The 27327-nt window shown below is 50.6% G+C and overlaps 1 protein-coding gene across 3 annotated transcripts in view; it reads right to left on the bottom strand.

Moving 5' to 3' along the window:
- Positions 1-27327, bottom strand: part of Ppargc1b (PPARG coactivator 1 beta) — a 124533-nt gene that overhangs the window by 42571 nt on the left and 54635 nt on the right. For all 3 annotated transcript variants that reach the window (XR_002821113.1, XM_023715267.1, XM_004631289.2), the window contains exon 2: positions 3990-4163. Coding sequence is in view for 2 of the 3 variants with exons in the window: in XM_023715267.1 (XP_023571035.1) it covers positions 3990-4163 (174 nt within the window). In the remaining variant the exon portion in view is untranslated. The remainder of the gene's footprint in view (positions 1-3989; positions 4164-27327) is intronic.

Here is a 27327-nt window from a genome sequence, read left to right as displayed (position 1 = left end):
AGAAGTCTAGACGTTCCCAACAGGTTGGGTGAAGGGAAAAGGGATTAGCAAAAGACCTTCTCCTCCTCCTCCTGCCTCCCTGGGCAGCTCAGCACTAGCACAACTTCCAGAGGGCCAAGAGGTGCTAAGTGGCAGGGAGGAAAGTTCCTCCTGCCCACCCAGCCTGCGCCCTCCCTCGGCACCATCCTGCAGGTGCCAGTATACTGTCTCCCAGGGAGCGGGCCGCCCTCTCCTTTCCCCACACCCATTAGCTCGGCTCCCCCTGCTCCACTCAGAAACGGAGTGCAAATTAATGGAGAGTTAATCAGCTGAGGAAGGGATATTAATAGACTCGGCCCCACCCCCAACCTTCCTGAGCTGATCTCAAGCTGGAGGAAGAAGCCTGCAAGGAATCTGAGGGAAACAGCTTCATTCGGAGGACTCCTCATGCCATGAAGGAATGGCACAGAATAGTAGATTTAGATCACCGGGGCTGAAAACACACTCAGAAATCCTTCATTGTCCAGCAGGCTTTGTGGAGGCACAAGAAGCTTGGGAAATTGCTCTCTTCCTCATTCTCCTGGGAGAAAGTCTACGGTCTCATTAGAATCTAGACAGCACAATGACTCTCCTCCACTGCCCTCCACAGCCTAAGTCACTAATCTAGTCCACATTCCTTCTTCACCTTCACATCGCCCAAGCTCACAGAGCACTGAACAAACCGAACACCCGCTTAGCCTAGAAACACTTGCTAAGTGCCTACTGGGCCCAGGCCCTAAGAACTCCGGAGCACACAGAAAAATGTCCCTGCTACCCCAAATGTTGTCAACCCTGATAACTATAACCTCCACTCTTTTAGTTTGCCTACGGCAATGATGACCTTCAATTGTGAGAACATTCCTCTGACACAAGCAGTCAGAACCCTCGACTCCCAGTGATGCCACAAGGAGACTATCCAAGCTAGCAGCAGGAGGATCAGAACCTGGGCCCCCTGGCCTTCAGCTCAAGGCTTTGGAATGAGTCATTTCTGGCCCTTGACAACAAAGAGAAGATTTCAATTGACACCCCTATTTCACAAATGCAAACTGAGTCCTTATAATGTGGGGGAGCTCCAGAGATGATGAAAACGCGAGGGACACACACATTTGAGATGGAGCTCAGGAGGGGAAGCAGCCAGCCAGCTAACTCTAGGAGGAGGTAACATGAGAGCTGGGCCTGGAGACTTTGTTCACAGGACAATGATTTCCAAGACCCTGACAGTACTGGACACCACAAACAGCGTGGACTGCAAAAAAGAGTTCACAATTGCTGGGCCAAGAGGAAAGTGCAGGCCCTGACCACACTGCCATGTACACAGCAGTGGCATCAGTGTGTAGCAGAGGCAGAGCAGGCTTAGGTTGAGGTGTGCAGGCCCTGAAGGACGGAGGGTCATCCTCCTCTCTGGGCTGGGAGCCTAGGGGCTGCACTGGATTCACTTGGGGCTGAAACCATTCCATGCAGGAGCAGGACATTGGCAGAGAGCTGCAGGGGTGGTCTGGCCAGGAGTATGTGTGTATATGGGGTCAGGGCCTCTTGGGGAGATGCTCCAGGCAGCATACAAATGCTTCCTCTAGGTTAGATCTTCATAGCCTGCAAACAGCTTCAGGGAGCCAGCCTTCTGAGAGGGAGGCAGCAACACTATGGAAGCACCAGCCCATTCTTCAGGGAAGGAGATAGAAGACCCGGATGGAGCCAGAGCCAGAGCCCCGTCCTCTGACTCCTCCAGGGTTGGCCAAGGGTTCAGTGTAGCAGTGAGGCTTTAGGATCCTCAGTTAGTGCCCTGCACCTTTCCTGGGTTTGTGACTTTGGACAAGGAACTTCATCTTTCCCAGCTTCACTTTCCTCACCTGTTAAATGGGTTATCCCTAACACAAGACTTGCAGGTTGCACTAGTCCCAGGAGAACTACAACCACAAGAGACCGTGCAGCTCTGACCTTACCTCCTAGCACCTTTCTCTTGGCTTACTGCTCTGCCCCCTTCTCCTTTTGTCTGGAGCGCTCCGGTCCTCGCCTCTGGACTTTGGGGCTGCCTCCTCATCCCACAGCTGGGACCCATTGCTCTGGAGGTCTTTCCTGGCTGGCCACCAGTCTGCAGAGCTTCCAGTTCCTGGGTATTTCCCTGTGTGCTCTGGCCCAAGCCAAGTGGCTGCTGCTGTTTCTGTTTGCTCCAGATGGTGACATACACTGATGCACACAGTGCCGGACACAGGGCCTCAACGAGCCAGAAGGACTGATAGGCTCTGTTGGGAGGATTACCTGAGATGACACTGTGGTGAGCCAGCACGACAGGGGGCACACGACACGTCCTTACCTTGCTACACAGGCACAGGCAGCTGCGGTTTCTGCCCCCAAGCCCGATGCAGGGAGAACAGTTCAAAGGGAGAAATGAAATCCTGACAGTACTTGGCTGAAAATCCTGAGAGTACTTGGCTGACCTTATCAGATACAAAAGTTACATTTCTTGTTACATAGATCTTGCTATATCTTGGTCTTAACCATCCAGCAGAAAAGTATAAAAATGAGGTATATAAAGTAAAGCCATATTAATACGATGAGCTGTAAAAGGCTCAAGTCAATAACTTCTGAGGACAACCCACTAATATTATAGACTGCTAGACAGTGTTAGATTGTTTAGTTGAATTCAAACACCTATAGTATTTAGATGCCAATAGAATATTCACCTCTGACAGACAATAAAAAAATGATACAAAGGAATGATCATTTTGTATTTATTTATTTTTTTAGGGCAAAGAATTCTCCAATATTCTTTATTCAGATTCACCACCTATGAACATTTTTGCCTTTTATGCATTATTTTCTGTATTTTCAGATCATACACTTTTTTCATGGAGAATAAGTTACTGTTATCATCTTCCTTTCCTCCTACATATATTACTGTATCATTTTGTATTTATATATACAAAATAGGATAAATTTACAGCTACTTTCGCTTAATTCAAAGAGAAGAAAGAGGTGTACTACCAGTGTTTGGACAGGATATCCTGTCTGCTTCTTGTACCATGGATAACCACTAAGAAGATAACAATGTACAGTGTACTGATTATCAAAACTGTCCTATTAATCAGCTGTGAAACTGTCTCATTCATATTTATTTCTCAATAAAAATTTTTTTTAAAAAATGAGAAATGAATGCAGATACCCACTGGCCAACTTTCTCCACAGCTGATCTTATTTTGTCTCTTGCTCTGCACACTGCACAACACACACACACACACACACACACACACACACACACACACAGAGTACACTCAGCTTGCTTTCTTTAGAAGCAAACCCCAGGCATCATCGCTTTCCAAGCTCAGAGGAAACCGCACCCATGAAGGCTGTGCAGGGAGTAAACGGGTCCACATGTGTGGGGCACTGTCTCGTGTCAAAGAACCTTCCATTGGAATTAGGGATAACTATGTCTACAACTGAGAGACATTAAGGGAAGGAAATGAATTAATAAGTATACACAGGGACAGTCCTACAGCAGAGCAGGTGCTCCGGGATGTGAATCCTTCTCCATCCTACTCAGGAGACAGCAGACTGGATTTGGTTCTAGGTTAGCCACTGGCTAGGCAAATTGCTCAAAGCATATAACTTAACTTCTCCCAGCTTCAGTTTCCTTATCTGTAAAATGGGGAGATAAATATGCCTGCCTCACAGGGAAGGATTGGGATTTGATGAGGCATACAGGGAAGAGAGAACTTGGAGCCCCACCGCCCACGAGGAGCTTGGTTCTGCCAAGAAGGCTTAGAAGGGTCAGCTTATCCAAGCCCTTCATCCCTACAGGTGATGCCTTGGGCCAAGCAAGGGATGGGAGGTACCCCAGGTCATGTGCAGACCCAAAACAAGAAGCAGGGTCCCAAGAGCTTGGGTGGGTGCAGAGATGCCTGGAGGAGCAAACACAGAAGCTGGAGGAGAGGGCAGAGAGAGGCACGCAGGGCAGGGTTGAGGCGGGCACCTACCTGGAAGAGTTCGCAGTCATCGGGGCTGTACTGGCTGGGCTCCACCTCAGAGTTCTCCGGGCACCACTGCAGCTCCCCAAAGCAGGTCGCTGAGTCAAAGTCGCCAGTGTCCAGCTGGGAGAGGTCGAGCTCGGGAAAGTCGGCACAGAGATGCTCCTGTCCGGATTCCCCACCCTGAGGAGACAGGAAGGAAGGAGGCAGATCAGATCCGAGTGAGGTTGGAGGCAAGCACAGGCCCTCATACTCATAACACTGCAGATCTGGACCCTTGGGCAAGGCCCTGCTGTGCCAAGTGACAACAGATGTAAGACCAGCCCCACCCCTTACAATCTGAAGCCCATGGCTGAGTCAGGCCCCACCAGTACAAATCCCCTGTGCCCTCTCTTCTCCTCTGTGTACTCCTAAACATTCCTCAAGGCTCTGCCTACATGGCATCCCTTTTCTCTTACTGGAACTAGTTTGGTGACAACTTTATTAGAATCTGTAAATAGAATTACTCCTTTATGCAACTGTCACCCTTAAGAGGATTTCTTCAAGCTTAAGCACCCTTTAATATTCAAATGAAACCAAATACAGCAATAATGATGGCTGACATTATTGAATGATTATAAGGTTCTGAATAAAAACCCATGTTCCCTGGGAATTTAGAGGGTTATTTTTTAATATCTCCAGGGTAGAAGACCACTCACTGACAGAGAAAGCTATAACACATCAGTATCAAGAACTACTACTATGCTGTTGAAAAGAATGAAGCAGAGATGAGGATCATCTCCAAGACAAGTCAAATAAAAAGCTGAGTCGCAGAATACAATCCCACATGTACGAAGAGAATGAAAGAACAACCGGGCTGAGCATTTCTTGGTGCAGGATAACACATATGCAAACACACAGGAAGAGGCCCCGTAGGTCACACCACCACGGGACAGTGGGAGTGGGGCAAGAGTAATGCCATCTGAGCCACCATTTCTGGGAGCATCACAGGGCTCCTGCTGGGGCAGCAGTAATGCAAAGTCTTGGGCCGATCCCAGAACTCCTGAATCAGAAGGCACCAAGCACTTTGTCACTCAGTCTCCTCAGTTTAACAGTCACCACAGAAAGGCTGAGAGAGTCTGGAGCTGACACGGTGGCAGCAGTGGTAGAATGCCATAGACACGAGGAGGGAGGCCTGGGGACCTGGCAGATGGGAGCCGAAACCCCTGCTCCCCAACCTGGAGGCTTTGAGTAAGTCCCTTCCCCTCTGAAAGCCAATAGCCTCCTCTGTAAAATGGGACGCCACCTCCTGCCTCACAGGGCTAAGAGCAAAAAAGGCGATTTACAGCCTGCCCACTAAGTGCTCAATAAATGTCAGCTCACAGTAATGACACAAAACAATGATGCTGCCAAGAATGAAAACAGTGGTGTTCGTGGCCGGGAAAGCGGGGTGGGACCTGTCTGAGAGAACAAAAAAAAGCAAACATGACACCAAAGAGAAATAGGTTTTGCCCAGGCCTTTTCCTTGATTGTTCCCACTTACCAGGCCTCATAAATTATGAATAAATGTATATAATTAGCTCAACTTGACACAGGAAAAAGGCTTTTATCCAAATTTGGGTCAAATGCCTTAATTGGCATTTTGCAAGAATCCTGCCTGCACAGGCGGCCCCAGGGCCAGGTCCTCCAAGAGGTGGTTCCCAGGCGAGTCTCAGGCCAGGCACACGGAGCCCCGCGAGCCTCTGCTGACTCGAGGGACGCGCCCCCCGCATCCTGCACTCTGCCTGTGTATTCCTCCTCCAGTCCAAGTAGACTCAGCTGCCCTAAATATTGAGCTCTGAGTCACTCGGAGACAGATACTGCACTTGCTGGCTATTATAAGCAGGGCCAAAAAGACAAAATCTCTGTCTTCTTGGGGCTCTCATGTGTGGGTAAGGGAAGATAGTATCACGTACATAATTATGTAAATGCAACGTGATTATAGCCACTTTCACTTATATGTGGTTTCAGTTACCTACGACAACTGTACTGTAAAGATATTAACCACTTAACAGTTTACCCTGGATGTCACTTGGTAGTGGTAGGGTTTTTTATTTTACGGTACCGGGGATTGGACTCAGGACCTCACACTTGCCAGTCAAGCACTCATGCTGCTGAGCTATCTCCCGGGCCTGGTTCTGGGCGTCACTTGGGCACGTGTCATTTCAAATATTTGATTCTGTATTGAATAAATTTGATAAAATTGTTGTTTTTATATTTCTTGTTATCTTATAAAAATTAATGAAAAAATATGCCATTTTTGGTCATCTTGTATTTAAATAATTGGAATGCTAAGTGGCTAAATAGAAAATTTCAGAAATGAGCAGAAAATGAATAGCATGTTGGAATCCTAAAAAGTCTTGCTGTGTCCCCCTAGTGTTAGTCACCCCTTCGTCCAGGGCATCCACACTGTACACACTACCCTCCTGCCAATCACTCAGTAGCCATCCCGGTCAGCAGACTGGTGAAGTCCCACAGGAGAAGAAGAAGGTAACCCTTCTTTCCTGACTAGTGTCCCAAAATTGCAAGCTAGGCCAAAGAAAATCCACAACATATTTGCTATAAATAAAAAGGTGAAAGTTCTTAACACAATAAGAGGAAAATAAGAGGAAAAAAGTCCTATGCTGATCATGACAAGAATGAATCTTCTATCCAGGAATCTGTGAAGATGAAAGAAGCCAGTTTTGCCATCCCACCTCAAACAGTAAAAGTTGGGGCCACCGTCCACGTTGAGTGCATGGTTAAGATGGAGTAGACATTAAATCTGTGACTGTATGTAGAATGGGAAATTGCACAGAGTTTGAATCCTATCCATGGTTTCAAGCATCCACTTGGGATGAGAGACTGCAAGCCCAGCGGTAATAAATTGTGAGTCTCTGCAAAACAGCTGAACACTTCTGAGCCTGGCTGGATCCTGAAGATGTCTTAACTTTTGGGTCCCCAAGATAATAACCACCTCCCCTCCCAACAAGCCCACCTCTCATCCACTCCAACCACACATTACCAGCACACAATAGCTGCCCTACCACAGGAGACTCAGGTGGGTCCTCTCAACTGCCTCTTGGGAGCTCTTTGTGCTCCAGCATCTGAGGATGAGGCAGTTTTCCCCTGTCCTAGATAGACATTTGGTGTGTTTCTCATTTGAGGCCACTGTGAATAAGTCTCCAATATTTATGTACAACTCTCTGTGTAGGTATATATATTTCTCTTGGGTAAGGTTCTGGGAATAGAACTGCTGGGTCATTTGTTAAGTGTGTATGTAGCTTTATAAAAACAACCCAGTGTTCTCCAAAGTGGTTGTACCACGATGCATACCCCTCAGATGTATAAGAGTTCAACTGTTCTGCACCCTTACCAGCACTTGGCATTTTAATTTCAGCCACTTAAGCATTTGTTCAATGTTACCATGAGTCAGGTAGGGTGATACATAAGACTCAGTTCCTTCCTTTGCGAGTTGACATCTTCACAGGGAAGAAAACATCCCCTTCCTATTTTATTACAGGCTGGATTAGTATGATGAAGGAAAAACAGACCAGCTGCCCTGGTGGAGGACAACAGAGCGAGAGGACGCTGCCAGATGGGGGTCTCAGGATGCTTCCTGGAGAAGCAGACGTGGAGCTGAGACTCGAAGGCAAAGCCAGGCAGTGGAAGAAGTGGGAGGAGTGCTCCAGGCAGGGGGATCAGCACAGACCAGCAGGTATACAGCGAAGGGGTGGAGGCTCTCAGGCACTGAGGTTGATGGGAGAAGAGGACACCAAAGAGGCAGGCAGAATCCAGGTCCGGTTGGGATCATGAGCGACTGGGGTTCTACTCCAGCTGTGACAGGATGGGGCCATCATGGAAGCAGGGAGGTGGGCTGGGCTGCTAGAGCCATCAGAGAGGACAACAGGCCCCGGGGCTGAGCAGCTACCACTTGGATATCACCTGACACCTGCAGGACAGTGGGGAGGGACAAAGGCAGTTGGGAGGCTGCTGAGTGGCAGGGGCCCCAGCAATTAGCTCTCTGGGGAGCGCTTCTTCTCCCCTCAGGCCTCGAGGCGTCCCAGAATGCCCGACAGGACAGGGCAGCAGTCCAGAGAGCACCCTAGGTGGGTCACGGTGGACAATTCAGGGGTCACGAGTCCCCTTCAGGAATGAGACAGAAGCTTTGGATGTTCTTCCCCCACACACATCAATGAGCAGGAAGTTCTATGTGACTTTCAGGCCTTCAGAGATGTGGCTTAAGACCTCCTGACCTAGCTACTCTATCTTCTCTACTTCACGAAAGGGGACACTGAAGCCCAAGGAAGGTGACGGGTAGGCTTGAGGTCGTCCAGGGGCCACCCTTCTCATGAGGCTGTGCCTCCTCCTTTAGAAACTGCCTGTGAGTGGCTGACTACGGTGCTCTCTGATTACCCCAAGGGGCCCCACAGACACAAAGTGGAGCCCGCACATATACTACCTAAGCCTCCACTTCACAGCCTTGTCAATTAGGCCGGAGACCACTCTCTGGCTAAAAATACACTAGGCCCTGCACTAATGGTGATTTCTCGATCTTCTCCATATTTAGAGGCTTTTGAAAGGTGCCTTGGGTGACCCGATTCTCTTTGAAAGTTCTGAGCTGCTGTGCTAGGGGGTCCGGCACAGGCCAGCTAGGCACCGCTGTTGCTGGGCGCTTGCTGGGTGCCGAGGGCTGCACTTCTCACATGTACCTCTCATCAGGGTCTGAACACAGATGATTCCCAGCATCGCCTTTCTGAGACGTGGGTTCTCAGGGTCTGCCTGTCTCCTTCAAAAAACAAACAAAACAAACACCACATTGGAGCCTTAATGGTGTTCACATGACCAGGTGGGCATTACTGTCCTCGGGTGCCAGTCAAGAGGCTCCAAGATCAAGTCACCTGTGGACTGCTGTGACAAAGGGCTGCACCTGGGGGTGTGAGTAAGAAACCTGATCTGAGAAGAGCAAGCTGTCACCAGGCCTGACTCCTCCGGCAGGCTGAGGAAGAGTCTGACCCAGACCTCTCCCCTTGGCCTGTGGATGGCTATCTTCTCACACCCTCTTCCTCTATGTGCCTCTCTGCTCTGTCCAAGTTTCCCCTTGGAACAAGGACATTAGCCATATCATATCAGAGCCCACCCTAAAGGGCCTCATTTCTCTTGGTTTTCTCTTTAAAGACCCCATCTCCAGATAAGGTCGAATTCTAAGGAAGCAGCCATTAAGGCTCCAATGTGGTGTTTGTTTTGTTTGTTTTTTGAAGGAGTCAGGCAGACCCTGAGAACCCGTAGTCTCAGAAAGGTGGTGCTAGGAATCAAACCTAAGACTACAGAGCCATTGTCTATCGTCCTGCTACTGAAAGCAAGACATTTAGGACCACTCATTCCCACTTACAGATGGGGAAGGGGAGCTTCACACAAAGGTGAAGGAGGATCCCAGCAAGTTCGTGGCCAAGCAAACACAGGTGTGGGCCACTGCACCGCACTGCGCACCAGCCCCTGTGCACAGCCCCCGGCCTCTCACCACAGTGTGGCTCCGTCTCTGGCGGTGGCTCCTTCTGAATCCTTGGCTTCCACAACACCATACCCCTTATCTGAATGGGCTGTAGGTTCCTCATGCCAGGAGATAAATGACCTTGGCAGGAGATTAATGGGGTTTGGTGTGGACTCACCTAAGTGGCTTTATTGGAAGCTTGTGTATCTTGTTGGAAATCGATTCCTTGCTTAAGGAAGAATGCATCTTCAGGAAAAATTGGTAGCTCTCAGGAATGTCCAGGCCTAGTTTCACTTTCCTGGCCTCAATCAGCACACATGGCCTAGCTTAGTGCCTGACCTAGAGCAGATCTGCCCAAGCCCTGTGGGGAGGGAAGCAGCTGGTGGGAGGGTGGCTGCAGTGGCATCATGGGCTCCTGACCTGTCCAGCACTCACCACGGGTCCTTCAGAGGCTCACCTCTCCTCGCTGCCTCTCCAGAAGACAGAACTTAAGACCAGACAGACCCTCCGGGGCCCTCCTACTCTGTGCTGTAATTCTGTACCATCTAATTTCTGGGATCCACAGAGACTTCGAGGAAGTACTTGGACAGAACACAGCATTTAATAAACAAATGAATTTCCAGAGGGGAGACAGTGCCGAAAGAAGGGCTGCCTTGAAAGGGGAGGAAGCCTAGGCAGAGCAGGCAAAGGCAGGTTCTGGCATGGCTGACACTAAGCCTTCAGGATCAAGACTTTCAAGGCCTCTGTTTTTATAGGTAAATGAAGATAATGAAAAGACTAGTACCTCCCAGGTTTTTAGAAAGATAAGATAGAGATAAGGGAACCTAGCTTGGCCCAGACACTGCACAAAGGTAGTCACAGATTGTTGTGGTCTGAGGACTGTTGGCTCCACCCCCATGGTGATAGAATTAGGAGGTGGGGCCTTTAGGAGGTGGCTGAGTCATAAGGGTGGACCACTCATTAAAGGAATTAGTGCCTTTATCAAACAGACCCAAGGGACTCGTTCCCTTCACGGAGTCATCATCTGTGAACCGGAAATGGGCTCTCCTGACACAATACACGCTGGAGCCTTCACCTTGGATTGCCCAACCTCCAAAACAGTGAAAAACAGCATTCAGTTTATGAGCTGCCTGAACGATGGCATGTTGTTACAGCAGGAATGGACTAGGACACGGATACAGATCTTGAGAACTCCCAGGTGACATGCATGATTATGGTCTCACTGGTACTTTGCCAAGGTGCAGAGTATGGACAGTGGTTAGTGTCCCCATGGCAAACTGAGGAGGCTACGTGCTTTATGAACTCATCTCCTAACTTAACTCAGGCCTGAACCTGCCACTGGTTCTTCTTACTGTTTTTCTTCAAAGATGACCAGCCACCCAAGGGCTATTGCCATGGTTTCTGCCGGAGGAACCAACTTGCCCTGCCACTGAGGCTCTTGCTCTGTCATTGGTTCTTTTCAGGGCTTCTGGGGATGATAGGAAGCCTGGTACGCAACCAGGCCAGACCACTTTCCTGTGACGCCATTGTAGACACCTTACACACTACCCTACTGCCTGCCAGAGCCTCTCCCACTGGCCAGAAGTTGTGTTGGTTGGCTGGAGGCAGGTCTTATTTTTAAAAAGCTCTCAGGAATGGCCAGGCCTGCAGTGAGGTCTGTTGGGCTGGCAGATTTATGGTATCAGAGGCACTTTTTCCCCTTCCCTAACCACAGAGAATGCCACTAAGTGATCATGGCACTACTTCCTGACAAGCCCTAAGCATTCCCCACATGGAGTCTCAGCAGCCATTTTACTAAGTCATCAGGACTGGACTGGCCTAGATTAAGGCTCTGTGCCTCCACTGACCATGTGTGAAGGACATGGGGAGTCTAGCCTGCCTGTCACCCACTTCCCTCCCCAGTGAGTGGAAGCTCACTGATTTTCCTTTGGCAATCACCTTTTTCCTCTACACACAGTCTGGCCAGGAGGGCCAGAGAGAATACTAAGAACTTTCTGGAGTACTTGAACAAGGGGACTGAGGTAGCTGAACCTCATTCTGGAGTCACTACCTGTGAAGAACCTTCCTGAGAATGAAATCACACAGGTAATGCCAGCCCAGAAACTGGCAGAGATGGAGTCCTGAAAAAATAAGCTAGCCCCTTGGATCCACTGTGTCTGAAGACAGCTCCTCACCACGCTCTACAGTAACGAGACTGAATACACTGCGCTAAATTACAAGCCAGATGGGAGTTTCTATCACCTATCAATGAACAGTGATAACTAATACATCTCCTTTACATTAGAACAAAACTTAATTTTCCCACTTTTCCATGCTAATAAAAAAACCCAAAGAAGCTTCCAGAAGAACAGTAGGAAGAAAAGCTAATCTTAGTTTCCACACAAATACTCAGAGCACCATCAGCTATAAGGTTCAAGCCACAAATGCAGAGTTAAGCTGTGAAAAAATAAGTAGAAATGGAGAGGCTCTGAGTCCAGTTCAAAAGTGCAGAACTCGGATATGAACTAAACCACTGGACACCCGCTCCCAACCACTCACAGCTAAATCCCTCAACCCAGCACGCAAAGCCCTTTCCTCATGGGAGTGTATGTGTGATTCAGACCTCTGAACACAACATTGTTGCTGCTCATCCCCTTACAGCCAGGCCCCAAACCCTAGTCAAGCAAGGACTTGCACAGGGCTTGGTAAAAGGTGATCTGAGAGAAAGCCACCAGGTCTAGCAAGACAGCAACCCGTGCTCAGAGCTGGCTGCAAGGCTGGGCTCTACCCACCCAACTGTAAGGCAGCTGAGGTACAAGGGCGCTCTGGGAGGCTCCTCTGCAGTCCAAAGGGCAACAGGATGGATGAAGACTAGGCCTGGACACTGCCCTGAACATCTACCTCGGGGGCCTAAAAGGGACTCAACTCAGCTTGCTGGACTTCTTCCCACATCAGTGTTTTTGCTGCTTGCAGCCAAACCAAGCCTTCTCACACTGTTGGTACAACACAAATTCCTCTAACCAGTCTCCATCTAGCCAACCAGCTAGGTTAATCAACACCCTGTCCACCATCCCCTCTCATATCACACCCCTGCCTAGTGCCCTGGTGTCCAGGCTGGCTGGTCTGCTTCCACCTGCTGAGGTGTCTGTGTACTGGGACCATTTGTTTCATCCAAACCCATCTGTTCCAAAGTTTAATTAAACAGCTCACAACCAGAATATATTAAATATAAAAGAAATCTCAACGAAAGCTAAGTTGAAGGTTGTGAAAGGATTTAATGAACTTGAGTCGCTAAATACAAACAAAAAGCTGTTGCTCAATTTGATGTGGATGAGGTCATGGTAAAAGATTAGGAGACAGAAGCTGGGAGGATTCTACATTCAGACTGCTTGACAAGAGACTACATTTTTGATCCAACTGCATAAATCTTTGAACTGATGAGAACCCCGGGTTTGGACTGTGCAGGAAAGGTGACTTAGAATTCCAGCCCTGGCTCCATGCCCTATACTATAGCCAAAAACCAGCAAACGTGGATGCACAGAGCTGAGTACGGTGGTGCAATGTCTGGAATCCCAGCACTCCCAAGCAGGAGCAACATCAATTCAAGCAGAGCCTGGGTAACTTAGTGACTTAGTGAGATCCTGCCTCAAAATGGGAAACCTTAAAGATGGGCTGCAGGTGAGGCTTGGTGCGAAGGCCTTGGGCTCAATTCCCAGCACCGGAAAAAAAAAGAATGTGCATGTATTCTGGACTCCTCATGGAAATGTAACCTTTCATCAGGGCTCATGATTCAGTACTTTACAGAACTTTCCATAGGAATTCTCCCCAGCCTCCCCTTCTCCCCAGCTATGCTTCTCCACCTCATCAGATAAGAAGGTGACTACTGTTTAGGATTCTGACCTCTAGAGCACAAGAAATAAAGCCTTCCCCTGGGCCCCAGAACACTGCAGGGGTTTGGGCACTGTTAGACTCCAGAGTCACACTCTCAGATATCACGAAATTGAGGCTCAGAGAGGGAAACGAGGAGTAATCCAAGACCCGTACAACCAGCTCCTCTCCTGACAGGGTCGGAACATAAACTGGGGATCTCCTGTGTCCCCAGTCCAAAGCTCTTTCCAAAATGACAGGCTTCTTCTTCAGCAGCTGTAGCACAAACACCAAAATTCTGCGTTAGATCACCCTCTCGCCCTCAGCTGTGCTGGCCAAAAAAGGCAAGGGAAACAGACAGGAAGTCTCCTGGGGCTCATGTCATCTCGGTCCTCTTTTCCCACTCCCTGTTGTCTTTGAGAGGTTCCTTGTCACGGGGAGACATGCAGACTCTAGCTGCTGGATATAGGGTAAATTACCTGACAAGGGCAACCCAGAGGCCCCTCCTTAGCACTGCCATCCCAGAGATGCCCCCTCCCTGCTTCTGGCGTGTGCTGGGGGGCTGCCTCTCAGCAGGCACAAGGCTGGCCAGGCTCAGGAAGGCGATGTTTGTTTTTGTTTTTAAACAACCGAATGTTGTTGAAGTGTCTTCTCTGGCACAAACCCACAGTGTGTCAGGGGCAGTGTGCTATGCATGTTGTATTTGCCTGTGCTTGCAGTCAATTTGAGGCACTTGAACTCAAGGGCCTCTTGAATTCAAAGGAGAGTGGTGGGAAAGGCACTTGCCGAGCAGCCAGATGCGCAGGTGAGCACGGTCGGACGGGGTTGGAGGCAGCGGGTCTGGCTCCGTCCGGCTTCTGGCTGGCTACTCATGGGGAGTGGCCGGGCCTCCTGCTGGAACGCGGTGTGTGCAGTTTGAGTTTCTTCCCTGGGCCTCCACTGGCCCTCCCATGAGCTTCCTTCTAATCACCATCATCTCAGATGAGGGTCCCTTCCTGACCACTGGAGACTAATGTAACCCTGACTGGTCTTGCAGGACCCCACTGGAATTCCCTCAATTAGTGCTCTCCTTCTCTGATTACCACTCTGCTTTTGTATGTTCCTAACCTGTAGTACAATATCCCTAATGTGAAACTTATCATGTCAGGCTCTTTTAAGCACACAGCTCAGTGGCATTAAGCACATCCACACTGTTGGGCAACCGTCACCACCACCTGTCTCCAGAACTTCTTCCCAGTTTCAATCTACCTGCTTCTTTTCACCTCCCTCAGCTGATGACTCCCTGTGAGCAGGTACTATGTCTATGTCTTCTGCTGTAGCAGAACAGGGCCTGGCACATAGTAGGACATAGTATGCCTGGGACACCGTAGGGGCTCAATAAAGATGTGTCCAGTAACAGGAGTGCTTTGCAAACCGTATAAGGTTGCTGCACAAAAGGAAGACAGCATCGGACTCCAAGGCAAGGCCATGCTGCCCGGTAGCCCACAGGTCACCTATTTTGTCAACTCCCTCAGGGACAAACCCACTGCGTGGCCCCTTGCCCCTTTGTGAGGTCAAGAATGAAGATACACGATCACACACCCAGCTGCCATTAACACTCACCATTTCAACACATCAAACCAAGGTTGTATCAGTTGCTGAAGGGCAGGCCCAAAAATAGACCGCAGGGATCAGATGCTGCCCTCAGCTGCTCCCTTGACACTCAGGGGTGGCTGAAAGGCCCTGGGAGAGACCTTGGATCCAGGGTGGGGGTTGGGTTGTCATCTATCACAGCGATGCACAGGAATGGGAAGATGGAACCAGGGCTGGGAACAGGGCGTCCTGGGCACAAAACCTCAGCAGTTGAGCTTTAAAGGCAACGCGTGTGGGTTTTTAAAAAACAGGAATTGGTGCAAAAAAATCTGTGATTAACAAAACAATCAACATTCTCAATAAAGGTGGGGTTGCTAGAACAGACTTTCCCTTTTGCCTCGTCTCCTTCCAGTGTGGCTAAGCCTTGCACTCACAATGTTCCTGCTTTTAATTTAAAATGTGATAGTTTGTTCAGCATGCACTGGTTATTGTTTCTAAACACTGAGATAAAATGATTTATTTTGATTACTGGATTTTTTGACATCTGCTTAACTTCTATGCCACAGCAGAGTGCCTCCGTGCCTCAGTCTGCTCCCCACCTGGGCAGAATGAGCTGGAGAAGAAGTCACTGAATGTGCAGGGAATTAAAATGGGACAGTGCCCTCGACGTGTCACTCAGCAGGGCCTCAGTTTCAACAGCTGTCCATGGAGTCTAGCACCTTCCACTTGCTGCGGAATTATCCTTCTCCTGTCTGGGGAGGTGTTTCTCGGATGGGAAGGTGTATGGCAAATATGTAAATGTAAAATGCTGTCCATAGGGGAGGAACTATTACTGAATTATTCTCAAAGGCAGTGCATGGACCAACAGTAGTGGGCAGTGGCATTCTGTATTGGGGTGAGTTACAAAACACAAGCCCATTTATACTAAAAGCAGCAAAGATCACCAAATGGATCACTGGCTTGGGAAGAATAGAGATGAGAGCAGATTCCTAGATCTCCACCAAACCAGCACCTTGTGCAGCTCCACCTGCTTCCTGGGTGATAGGGACAGCAGAGTCTCTGCTGGCCCTGAGAAATATGTCCATCCTGCCCTGTCTGAGGTGGGGGGGGGGGGGGACACCACCATGCTCTCATCCTACATGGGCCACTCCTGCCTTCCTTGCCAAGTTTCCTGGGGCTTTCTCAAAATCTGAGACTGCCTGGGGGCTGGGGCTGGAAGCCAGCCATCCTCATGTGTTACGAGGATGAAGAAGCACCAGCTGGGCAGTGCTGGGAGGGAAGACCAGCAGCAACGGCACGGCGCAGCACAGCACACATACTGCAAGCTACAGCTTTGCAAGCTTTGAACTCAGTTGAGCTTATATATTAACACAGTAAACGTTAGAAAGTCCGAGGGGTAGGGAGCCAGTCGGCAGTACTCCTCTGGGTCCCACAGAGCCCACAATCTCTGGTGCTGATTATGTGTCGCCTGCCTGCCTGGCAGGAAAGGAGGCAAGAGCTGGCTGGGGCTGAGCTGAAAAGCTCTCTGCCTGTTCACACTGTTATAAATAACCAGAAAGAAGTAGAAAGGGGGTCCTGGCAGGAGACTGAAGGTCAGGCAGCACCTCTGCAGCATCTGAGGAAATGTCACGCTCAGCGAGCCAGCAAGGTGTACGCTCACATCTGCAGCCCAGCGCTGCCCAGGCTGCCAGGCCTCACTGCACCACCAGATCCCTTGGGCAGCACTCGGCCCAAGGGGGTAGCGGGGCGGGGGTACACAGCAGGCACTGGAGGAGGAGACCCCCTTCCTACGGCTCCACTCAGCAGGGGCTTGCCAGCCAGCACTCGGGCAGCTGACCCAGGGAGCGATGACTCAGCAACAAGCAGCCCCCCACCTGCCCTGCTGCTGCCTGCCCTGCTGCCGCCACTGCGCTGCCCGGTGGGAGCCAGAACGGCCCCCTCCCAGCCCATCTGGTCCTGTGGTTCCCACGCAGGGCTCCCTGGGGAACCCCCTGCCAGTTCTCCACCCCCACAGCCCTGCCAAGGCCCTGGGCTCTGAAAAGGGAGGGATTTCTAGGGAGCTAATTAGGTTTTCCATTTTTATTAACCAAGAGCCGTACAGTGGCAGCCATCATATTCCTTTACCCTCAGTGAGTCCAGCATTACGTGTTTGGCAAAAAACAAATGTGTAAAAACCCAAATTTCTATTTTTTTTTCTTATACATGAGAAATAGGGTGACATATTTTGTATTTTAATTCTACATTTATTCATATACACTATTTCATGGGCAATGTAAGGGCTTTATGAGGTAGCATGACACAAACTTCAAGCTACGCAACCATACCCCTCAAGTACAAGGTTTCCACCTGTCAGAGCACCTGAGAGTCAGGTGACAGCGATGTGATGTGCCTGTGTTACAGCTAGGATCTGGGAGCTGTGTGGTTTTGCTGAGCTGGAATATAAACCTAGAGCTCAGCAGCAAATTTACCACTGCCCCCGATTCAGGCTTAGGCTGTTTCTGACACTGCAGGAGAAGTTCTGGGCTCTGGGCAAGCCCATCTACTAGCCCTTAAAATAAGGGAGAGAAAGTTCTCAATGCTCATTGGTACCTCCCTGTTGCCAGACAACAGCACCCGAGGTATACCCAGGAAGAGAAGGGCAAGGGCTGGCATTCCTGCTGAGCCGAGGTCCGCCTGCAGTCCCACCACCCCTGGATCCTGCTGTTCTCACTGCGCTATAATCACAGTGCCTCCCTGCCCTGGAACTCCTCCTCCAGAAGCTAGGCCACTCCCCACTGTGGGTCTCCACAGGAGCCTTCTCTAGCACCCCAACTCCCCCATCACTGCAGAGCCATCACAGTTTTAGCTAAGTCCCAACCTATGGACCATCTGTGTCAGAGAGTACACGGGGAGTAGAGGGGGCTCACCTAGGCCTCTACAGAACCCCAGCACCAGGAGCCAGGTCCGGCCTAGAGCAGGTTGACAGGGGCTGGGCAGGGAGGGGGTCCGTTTAGGTGACTTTGCCGTATACACAGTGATGTCCTTGGTCTCCTTCACACTGTCCTCCTCATGGTGTGTGTGGAAGGGGCAGGGTATCTTTGTGCATGCATTTATTCCCTACAGAAAACTCCTGCCTCTCCTTCCCAAAGGGCCAGATGATGAGAAAGCCAGACCCACAGGCTCCCAGAGAAGGCTGGTGGGAAACAGATTCTCTCTGCCCCAGCATTCAGAGGCCAGAAGCCAGAAGGATGCCCAGCAGGCTCTTTGGGTCCAAAGCCTGGCTGCCCTTCTGGCCACGTGGAACCTGCTTCTGCAAGAGTGTGCTTGGAGGCTGAAGGGGCTCGCCAAGTGAGTTAGGTGTCAAGCAGTGGCAAGTTTCCTGCCTTCCTAAATAAAAGGCCCAGGTTCTGGAAGTGGGTGGCAAGGACACAGATGTTCCTAACCAGGATACTTTTTCATGCACTAATGGCCGAATGGACTAAGAAACAGAAGCCCACTGAGATCTGGATTGTTCCCCAAGGCTGACAGGAAACGGGAAGTCAGGAGTTCTCCAATACTCAACAATGAGTTCAAAAACCCCTCCCCTGTGCCACCTAAGGTCACTGTCCTGTGCTACTAGGATTCTCCCACCCTACTGGGCTTGATGGACTCCAGGATATAAAAATCCCTTGTATTCTAAACTAGACATTCTCACATTTGTTCCTCCCAGCAGGGCAGAGATTGAACCATTTTTCTATAGGGAAGCTAAGGTTCAGAGAGGAGAAGTAACTTGCCAAAAGTCACATTGCAAGTTAAAGAGAGGAACAGGACTGAGACCTCGGACTCCTCGCTGTAACGGAAACAGAGAACACTAGGTGGGGAGCCACAATGCTGAATTCTCCATGCCAGTGTCATGGACCTTAGAGGTGTCCTTCTCGTTCTCTGAGCCTCAGTTTCCATCCTCCCACACTGGTCAGCCAACACGTGCCCTGGACCACAAAGGCCAGTGTGTGACACCCTGGATCTGGTGGAAACCCTTCAGCAGTCCCTCACAGACAGGGAAGGCGGCAGGGGAGAAGAGTACCAAGCATGGAGTGCTGTGGGGTTGTGCCACACAACCTGGCATCGTGGGCAGGCAGGGGGAGACCTGCTGGCCCCTCACTCTGCCCCTCCAGTGTGGTGCCCCAACCTGCAGCATCCACCTCACTCGAGTTTGTTAAACATCATAGTCTCAGTCAGGTATGGTAGCACATGCCCTTAATTCCAGCATTCTGAGAGGCTGAGGTGGGAGGATGGAAAGTTCGAGCCCAGCTTTCGCAATTTAGCAACTAAGTGAGACCCTGTGTCAAAATTAAAAAGGGAGGGGCCGGGGAGATGGCTCAGTAGAATAAGTGCTTGCCTAGCAAGCTCAAGGGCCTGAGTTCAATCCCCAGTTCCACAAAAAAAAAATAAAAATAAAAATAAAAATAAAAATAAATAAAAAGGGCTGGAAATGTAGCTCAGTGAAGAGATCCTGGGTTCAAACTCAAGGACAACCAAAAGGAAAAAAAATCGCACAGCTTCTCACGCTAAATCCCTGACCCATGAACTGAAGTCTGCATTTTGACAATATCCCCAGTGACACACATGCCCATTTGAGGTTGACTGGGAAGCAAGAATCCTAGTATTAGGAGGGAGATCCTAGCGCATGATGGCGTTCAATGCTCAAACCCTCCTAGCCGGCTCACCCACCTGCAAGAAGGCCATGTAAAGCCTCTGCCGTGGGGCCTCCAGCAGCCCAGGTGGCAGTGATCAGGGCTATGCTTTCTCTCCTTCCTGAGAAGGCAGAGGCAAGGAGGCCTCTGCTTCCACTCCATTCCATTCCTGCCTGCAGCTCGGGGTGGGGAGGAAACAACCCCATGGGGCAGTAACAGCTGGGGCTGGGTGGGATCACAGGGGAAGAAGAAGAGGGAAGGGAGCTGAAAAGAAAAACAGCACAAGAAGCAGAGAGCATCCGAATCCCAGGGGGCAGGTGACATGTGAAACCCAGAGACACAGCGCCTGGTAGAGAGCTGCCAGCAGCCTTCAGGCCAGAGGGGGTGCAGAAGCGAGGGCTCGGCTGTGTCCCCTCAGGGGCACACATGGTGCCTTTTCAGCCCAGCTCTGAACTAGTTCTTATGGCCCCAGACAGGACACTGAGGCTCACTGAGGCAACCAGACAGAAGCAGGGCAGGGACCACACTTTCAGAAGGCTCAAACTCAACTGGAGGATGCTTGGCCAGGACAGCTGGAGCCGGAGCTGAGCAGTGCAATCCTCTGGGCCTCAGTAAACTGCTGCAGGATCATAGCCCCCACCCCTGCACCCCCCACTCCCGCATCCCCACCCAGTTCATATGGAATAATAAAAGCTTTGCACAGTCTCTGGCGCAAAGTGCTAAAAGACAGTGGCCATCAGTGCGATGGCCACCCAACCGTGCAGCCACTGCTGGGACCGCTGCAGCCTCTCTGGGCTGCTGGGACTGTCTGTGGCTTCCTCATCACCACTGAGTCATGCATGAGCCCTTGCACACACCACACCCCAACTCACAGCCCCAGGCAGCCATGGCTGCTGCTCTGCTCAGGCCCCTTCTGGGCTGCTTGGGCACAGCAGCCACAACCATTTTCCCAAGTGCAGATCTGACTGCACTGGTCCCTGTGGCTCCTCCCAGCTAAGAGGAAGGCCGCGCAGGGTCTCCTCCTGCCTGCCTGTCCTGTGTACAGTCATCAGTACCACCCGTCCCTTCCTCGGCTCTCAGCCCTGCCAGGCTTCGTCTGGCCGCCATGGAGCCTCTGCACAAGCTGACCTCTTGACCTGGGGCACCCTTCCCACGCAGAAATCCTCTGTCTACCCAGTCAGTGCTTACTCTTCCACCAGTCTTTCCTTCCTCTGTTTCCCTGGGGAATCTTTTCCTCAGCCTGCAGACCATCTGAGGAGGTTGGGAACTCTCTTGACTTTAAGACAGTCGGTAATCAAACATTTATTTGCGCGAGCATTTTACTAATGGCCACACTCCCAATGCCTGGCACACAGCAGGTGCTCAATAAACACGCGGAGTGGGAATGACTAGGAGCTGGTGAGTTCCCTCACCACCACTCCACTCCTCCTGCGAGGTTCGGCCTCGCTCCCCCTGCAGCTAGGATCCCCTTCCTCCCCGCCCCCAGAACATACTCCAGCACTGCCTGATCCTTAACCTGTGTCCATGACCCACAGGCCTGGCGCCAGAGATCCAAGCATTTCCAGATCTGATTTTCTTGAAAGCAGTGTTGGGCTGTGGCCAGGAGAGGCGTGTGCTGCCGGCCTCTGCAGCAAACGCTGATGAAGCTGTCTGGCCCAGCTGAGCTAAGATCAGGAAATGCCAAGATTTAAAAGCATCCGGAACCCATTTATTTATTGTTGTTCTTGCACTTCCAGGCTATTTTGAGCCTCGGATCGATCACTTAGCCCTCCTTCCTCCAAACATGTCTCCGAAGCACCCAGCGTGCACCTCCCCCATGGACACAGCTCCCCCACCCCACCCATCGGTGGCATGAGACAGCAGAAGATGGGTCAGGCGCCGCCGTGAGTAGCAAGTGTTTCCCCCGATGGCCTCAAAGGGAGATATTACTCACTGCACTGGAGAAGTGGGAAAATGTAAACCCGGAGGGATGAGGAAACCTGCCCAGGCTCACACAGTAGAAAGGGCAGAAACTGGGATTTGACCTCAAATATACTTCCAAAGCCAAAAGCCAAGCTCCTAGTCACCAGCAAGGCTGCGATCAATCACCCAGTGAAGCTCTCCTTGTGCATCATGGGCTTCCTCATCTCTCTGTCCTTGCAGACATGTTTCAGCCGCATGGTCTGACTGCCCGTGTTCTCACACCACTGGGGAGAAGCCACACCTCTCCACACACATAGCCACTGCCAGAAGGGCTGCGCGAGCGGGGGGGGAAGCTGACACTGATGATGTCTGAGTTGTTCACGTAGCCATAGATTTAGGTGAGAGCTCCTGAGAGAAGATGCAGAGTTTAAGGATGTAGGAATAAGGAGGTGCAGGGGACAAGGAAGGATCAGTGAGTACTTATGTTCTACTACATATCCTTCAGTGGTTAGAGGATTTTGCTTGTAGTTATCATACGCACACTTTAATTCATCCTTCAAAACCCAATTCCAATGCCCCATGGAGCTTCCCCCTGACTGCCCCTGCCTGGCCCTCTCTGGGCTCACCAAGCCTGACCCAAATATACGAATGTTAGAGCTCCAGTGGGGCAGGGACCCAGAGGCCCAGCTTCCAGAGTGTCCCTCTGTCCTGACTGAGCCCAGCATCCCTGCTCAGGGAGAGGCTGGGAGCTGCAGAGATAGCCCTGCTGAGTAAATCACCATTTTGCTTTCTATCTTGGTCCATGGCCTCCTAAAGCCAAAGATGTTGCAAACTGAAAGGGACCTGGGGTGGGGGGTGTGAACAGAGAGCCAGAGGGTCAGTTCCGCTCCTGGCTGCCTGCCCACTGCTCATCCCTGGGAAGTGACTCAAGGCCTGCTTATACCAGCAATGGTCCCTTTGGGCCCTGAGGTCACCATATGTTGTCACAGCCCCACTTATTAAATTCAGAGGTGCAGGAGAGAAAGCCACTGCCTCGCCCAGTGCAGGAGAAGCAGAGACAGAGGTGAGAGGTCAGGAACTGGCCCCTACTCCCAGCCCCAGCTTCCTACCAGGAAGCTCTTGGCAGAAGCTAAGGCCAGTCAGACATGGCCGTTGGTCCTGGGAGCTCAGCGATGGCCCAATCACCTTATCTCAGGCCAAGAGAGGGTGTCTGTCCCCCTCACCCCCACATCCGGAGAGCCTCATATGGGCCCTGTTCACACCCATAGTACATTTAGTTGCTGGGACTCCTTTGGAGTCCGTGACAGATTGTTTAGAACGTCAACTTTGAGATCAGAAAGATCTGCATAGGTTTAGACTTAATCATCAACCAGCTCTGTGTGTGACCCTTACTCAGCTTACCTGAGCCTTTGTTCTTTTGTTTGTAAAATAGAAAAAACAGATGCTAGTGGTAGCTAAGCATTACGCCTGAAATCCTGGCACTTGAGAGGCTGAGGCAGGAAGATCACCATGACTTTGAGGCCAGCCTGGGCTAGTATAGTGTGTTCAAGGCCAGCCTGAAGTACAAAATGAACTCCTGTCTCAAAATAATATAAATAAATAATCCTGGTGGCAAAGCAATGTCGTTTACCCTTTTTTTGAGCCATTTGTCCCTGTGACACATGATGAAACCCATAAATTTCTCAGAATGTTTATGAATGCATAAATGAAAATAAAATGAAACATTTTAAATGCATAAAACAGGATTAGAAAGGAAACCAATAATATAAGATGTATTTATATAACATTAAAAGATTGAATTTCTATTACAGTAATGGTTTCTTATTCACTTACTACGCAGTGAGAGCCAGTGGCAAGTCTCCTAATTACCTATAACTCAAAGTAACAATGAATCTTGAGTTCAATCCCCGGTTCCGAAAAAAAAAAACAAAAAAAAACAATGAATCTAAGTATTTCTAGTGAACTGTAAAAACTGTAATATGATAAAGAAATATGTGTGACTTCCAGTGGTGACAAAAGTCGTAGGTACTATTAATCCCTTTTTTGGTCACCTACATTCGTGAGAAAAGAAAATGCCAAATTTCAACTCAGAGATTAACGAAAATGACGACGCGCTACCTTCCTATCCAAGACCACAGACTTCCCCAGTGGCAGCTGCGTAGCACTCTGCAGGGCCTGGCTCTCTGCAAACCACTCCTTGGAGCTGGCGGTGTCGGGCTCTGTGCCCAGGCACCAGGGCTCAAGACACGTTTGTGCAGGGACAGTGGTCCAGCAGAGGACTTTCTGCACAGCTTTGCCTCACTGGGGACTCCTGGGAGGACGTGGGTCATGCCAGGCTGCAGGCGGAGGGGCACAGCAGCCCTTAAAGCTAATCCAGAAGCTCAGGGCAGAAGAGGACTAAGCCCCAGTAGTCACACACAAAGCTGTCTAGGCTGGGACGGCTCCTGCCGGGGCTGAGTCCTGGCTGCACGCACAAGGGAGAAAGGAGCCCCTTCCATCCTGCTGCCCTGACATCTCCCCTGGGATGATTAGCACCTCAATTTATGTTCAAATGGGGTTCTGTTCTCACCCAAACCAGCTTCTCCTGTTTTCCCTGTGTTAGTAACCTCTTCCAGCACCTGCTCTGAAGCAGACCCCAGATCCCACCTTTCCCTTGCTCTCACTGCCTGCCACCTTCAGACAGTCCCGTCCCCTCCCACCAAAGATGCCGCTCTCCCCTCAGTCTCTGCTGTCACCACGCAAGCCTGTGCTGTTGTCATCTCTTAGGACACTTGGACTAAATAGCCCCCGGCCTCCCCACAGTCACCAAGCTCATCTTTAAAGCATGTCAAACAGATGTGTCTCCCATTCTGTCTCTCTCTCTCTCTCTCTCTCTCTCTCTCTCTCTCTCTCTCTCTCAAAATTCTGCAAAGCTTCTCCTCCTACACCTAGAAATCTACATACGCAGGGTTTTTTAAGCCCTGGCTGGCTTTGCCAGCATCCTCTCCTGGCAAACTTACTACATCCTAGGCATCCTGGCATTATTTGCCTTGGACCTCAATAGCTGGTCACTGCCCCAGGGGCTTTGTACAAACCATTCCCCCTGGCTGGATTCTGGACATCAGAACACATGCCTCCCTTCTAAGAGGTCACTGATGGTCCCCCTGGAGGGGCCAATCCTCCCCTCTGTCACACCCTCCTTCCCTGCTGTCTGTTGTCTTACTTTCTTCACAATCCCTCTTACTATCTTATTCACTCTGTGATCTTGTTCACTCTGTTCACTAATAACACCTGTCCACCCCCACCAGTGGAAGCTCCTGTGTACCGCAGTACTTTCCCCCATACCCTGGCACATAGAGGTGCTCTCCAGATTTTACTGAGTGAGATTAGTGCACAAAATAACCTAAATTCTGGACATACATCATGTCATCTAATCCTCCATTTGGCATAATTCCTATTTTACAGAGTAGGAAAGGAAGGCGGCCCTGTGAGGTTCCCCAGCTGCTAGAGACCTCTGACTCCAAAGTCAGCACTTAATCACTGTCACTGAATTATACTGAGAAGGTAGGGTGGAAAGTGAAGGCAAGAAGTGGGTGAAGGAAAGAAAGAGGGAGGGGAGGAGAGGAGATGAAAGAAGGGAGGACACACCTCACCTTAAACCAAGCCCAAACAGAAGACATGGGCAAAATAATTGTTCAGAAAGAATGCAGAGGGGTGAGGCTGGGGTGACAAAGTCCCAGACCTCATGATGCTGTGACCTTATCCTGCTCAGACACTGCAGCCCCTCCTGGACCATGTGCTAAGGGGAGTTGGCTGGCTGGGCCGCAGGGCCCACACCTGGACTCAGATTTGCATAAGTACCCTGCAACCTGCCCACTGCTCCCTGCTCCTGAGTGCCTGCCATTGGCCTCTTGTCACCTGGTCAGGTTTCTGGAGCTGTGGAGTGTTCCTCTGTGTAGGCAGATCCCCAGCCAACGCTGGCCAGGGGAGACCTGCATGAGAGGCTGGAGGCTAGACGCAGAGCCTTGGCAGGAGAAGACCTTAACAGCACCCAGCCCTCCCACCTGATGCTTCTATAGCGACAGCTGCAGGTGCCTCGCTGGGCAAGTCTCATTTACCTTCACGCCACAGGTGGGGAAACCTGAGGCCCAGAGAGGCTTGCTCACTTCCCTTGCAGACACTTTGCTAGGCAGGAAGGTGAGCTGGGCTTGGAAGCTAGGACACCTGATGCCCTCCACCTATGCTAAAATGAAAACAAAAAAAGAAATGCTTTGTGTTCCCAGGAATTTCTCCAAGCAGTGCCCAGGTAACAGAATTCCAGAACTGCAGTGTGAGAGAAAACCTTAGCCACACTGGGCCTAATGTTCTACAGTCCATGAGGGGAAACTGAGGTCCAGGGAGGGAAAGGCTTTCATAAAACTCTGGCTGACCTCCTGAGCACAAGGCAGACAGGAACACAAGGGATGCTGTGGGGCGCTGGCTGCAAACAAAGGGCTGACCCGGCCCACATGCTGGCCACAGAGTGCTTGCCTCCCAGTCTGGCCATGCAGCTAGGGCAGGTGTGGAGAGACGGCACGGGCACCACTGGCAGCTGCTCTGTGCACATGCCCTGAACAGAACTCCCTGTGCCCATTTTAGCCCTGTTGCCTGGGCTGGACCTGACTGAGAAAACAGCCTCCCTACACAGGGCAGGGCCAGGTTCCTTGCCCACCTTCCAGCTCACAGGCAATGGGCGCAGAAAAGATAAAATAAGTAACTGCCCTTTACAAGCAAACACATCTCTGCCATTTTACTGCTTAAAGGATGTTGCTTCCGTGTGCATGTGTGTGTAATAAAACAGCAAATCAGAACAAAGTGTTCTGGCTTCTCTGAGTCTGAGCTCAGCCACCATATGCTACCAAGCAAGTTCCCTCGCCTCTGTGGGCCTCGGTTTCTCTAGCCTGTTGTCCTTCTTGATCTTAACACTGGGTAATGCTGTGGAACCCAGGTGACCCAGAACCTTGGCATTCATTAAAGAACTAGCACATGGGGCAACTACAGCAGCCAGTGGGCTTGCAAGGCCTTCCCTGGAGAGGTCACACATCTAGCCTTCTCTAGCCAAAGCCACATTTTAACCCTTCCTCGATAGATCAAATCATCAGAGGTTGGCAAATTTCTGTAAAGAGCCAGATAGTAAATCCTTCAGACTATCAGTTATACTGTCTCTGTACAACCAAACAGTGACTCCTGACCATACATAAGCACCTGGGCATGATGGGTTCTACCTTACAAAAACAAGCATCTGACTGGATTTGGCCCACTGGAACTGTGCTGTAGTCGACTGAACCATAGAATCCACTTCCTCTTCCTCCACACTCACTCTGTAAAACCATGCTGCCCTCCAGACACCAGGCTCTTCAGAGCTGCTATCTCCTCCAAGCAGCTCTGAAGAGCCCAGTGACTGCTTTAGATGTGGCCTTGTACTTGGAGCCTTTGAAATAACGTCTGAACAGAGAATGGTACAACTTCCCCATCCAGGGGACATGTTTGCTGAGAACCTGACTGTGGAGAAAGAGGAGTTGGGGCTCAGGGCTGACCTGTCCTTCCAATAAGCACTTGCTATGGCAAGAATGTCACGCGAGATGCTGAAGTGGACATGTGGCGCTGGATGCTCCTTAAGCAGTGAGCTGAGAGACCTTTCAGAAGATGGAGAATGCCCTAATAAATCATCTCCCCCAACCTCACCCCATAACATAACCACGTCCCCACTCTGGCAGGAAAACACTAGCTGTGAATCAGGGGCTCCTCCTGGCAAGCAGAAACCACCTCCTTGCCCACAGAGGGAGGTCCTCTGCTGCCACCCTTTTCTTGGGAAGGCCACTAGTGAGGGAGAGTAAGGTGGGGCCCACCTGACTGACTGCATGGAGGG

Source organism: Octodon degus, unplaced genomic scaffold (genome assembly GCF_000260255.1).
Source record: "Octodon degus isolate 3935 unplaced genomic scaffold, OctDeg1.0 scaffold00040, whole genome shotgun sequence".
Lineage (NCBI taxonomy): Eukaryota > Metazoa > Chordata > Mammalia > Rodentia > Octodontidae > Octodon > Octodon degus.
The sequence above is the reverse complement of the archived record's forward strand: the minus strand, read 5'-3'. Positions and strand labels throughout refer to the sequence as shown.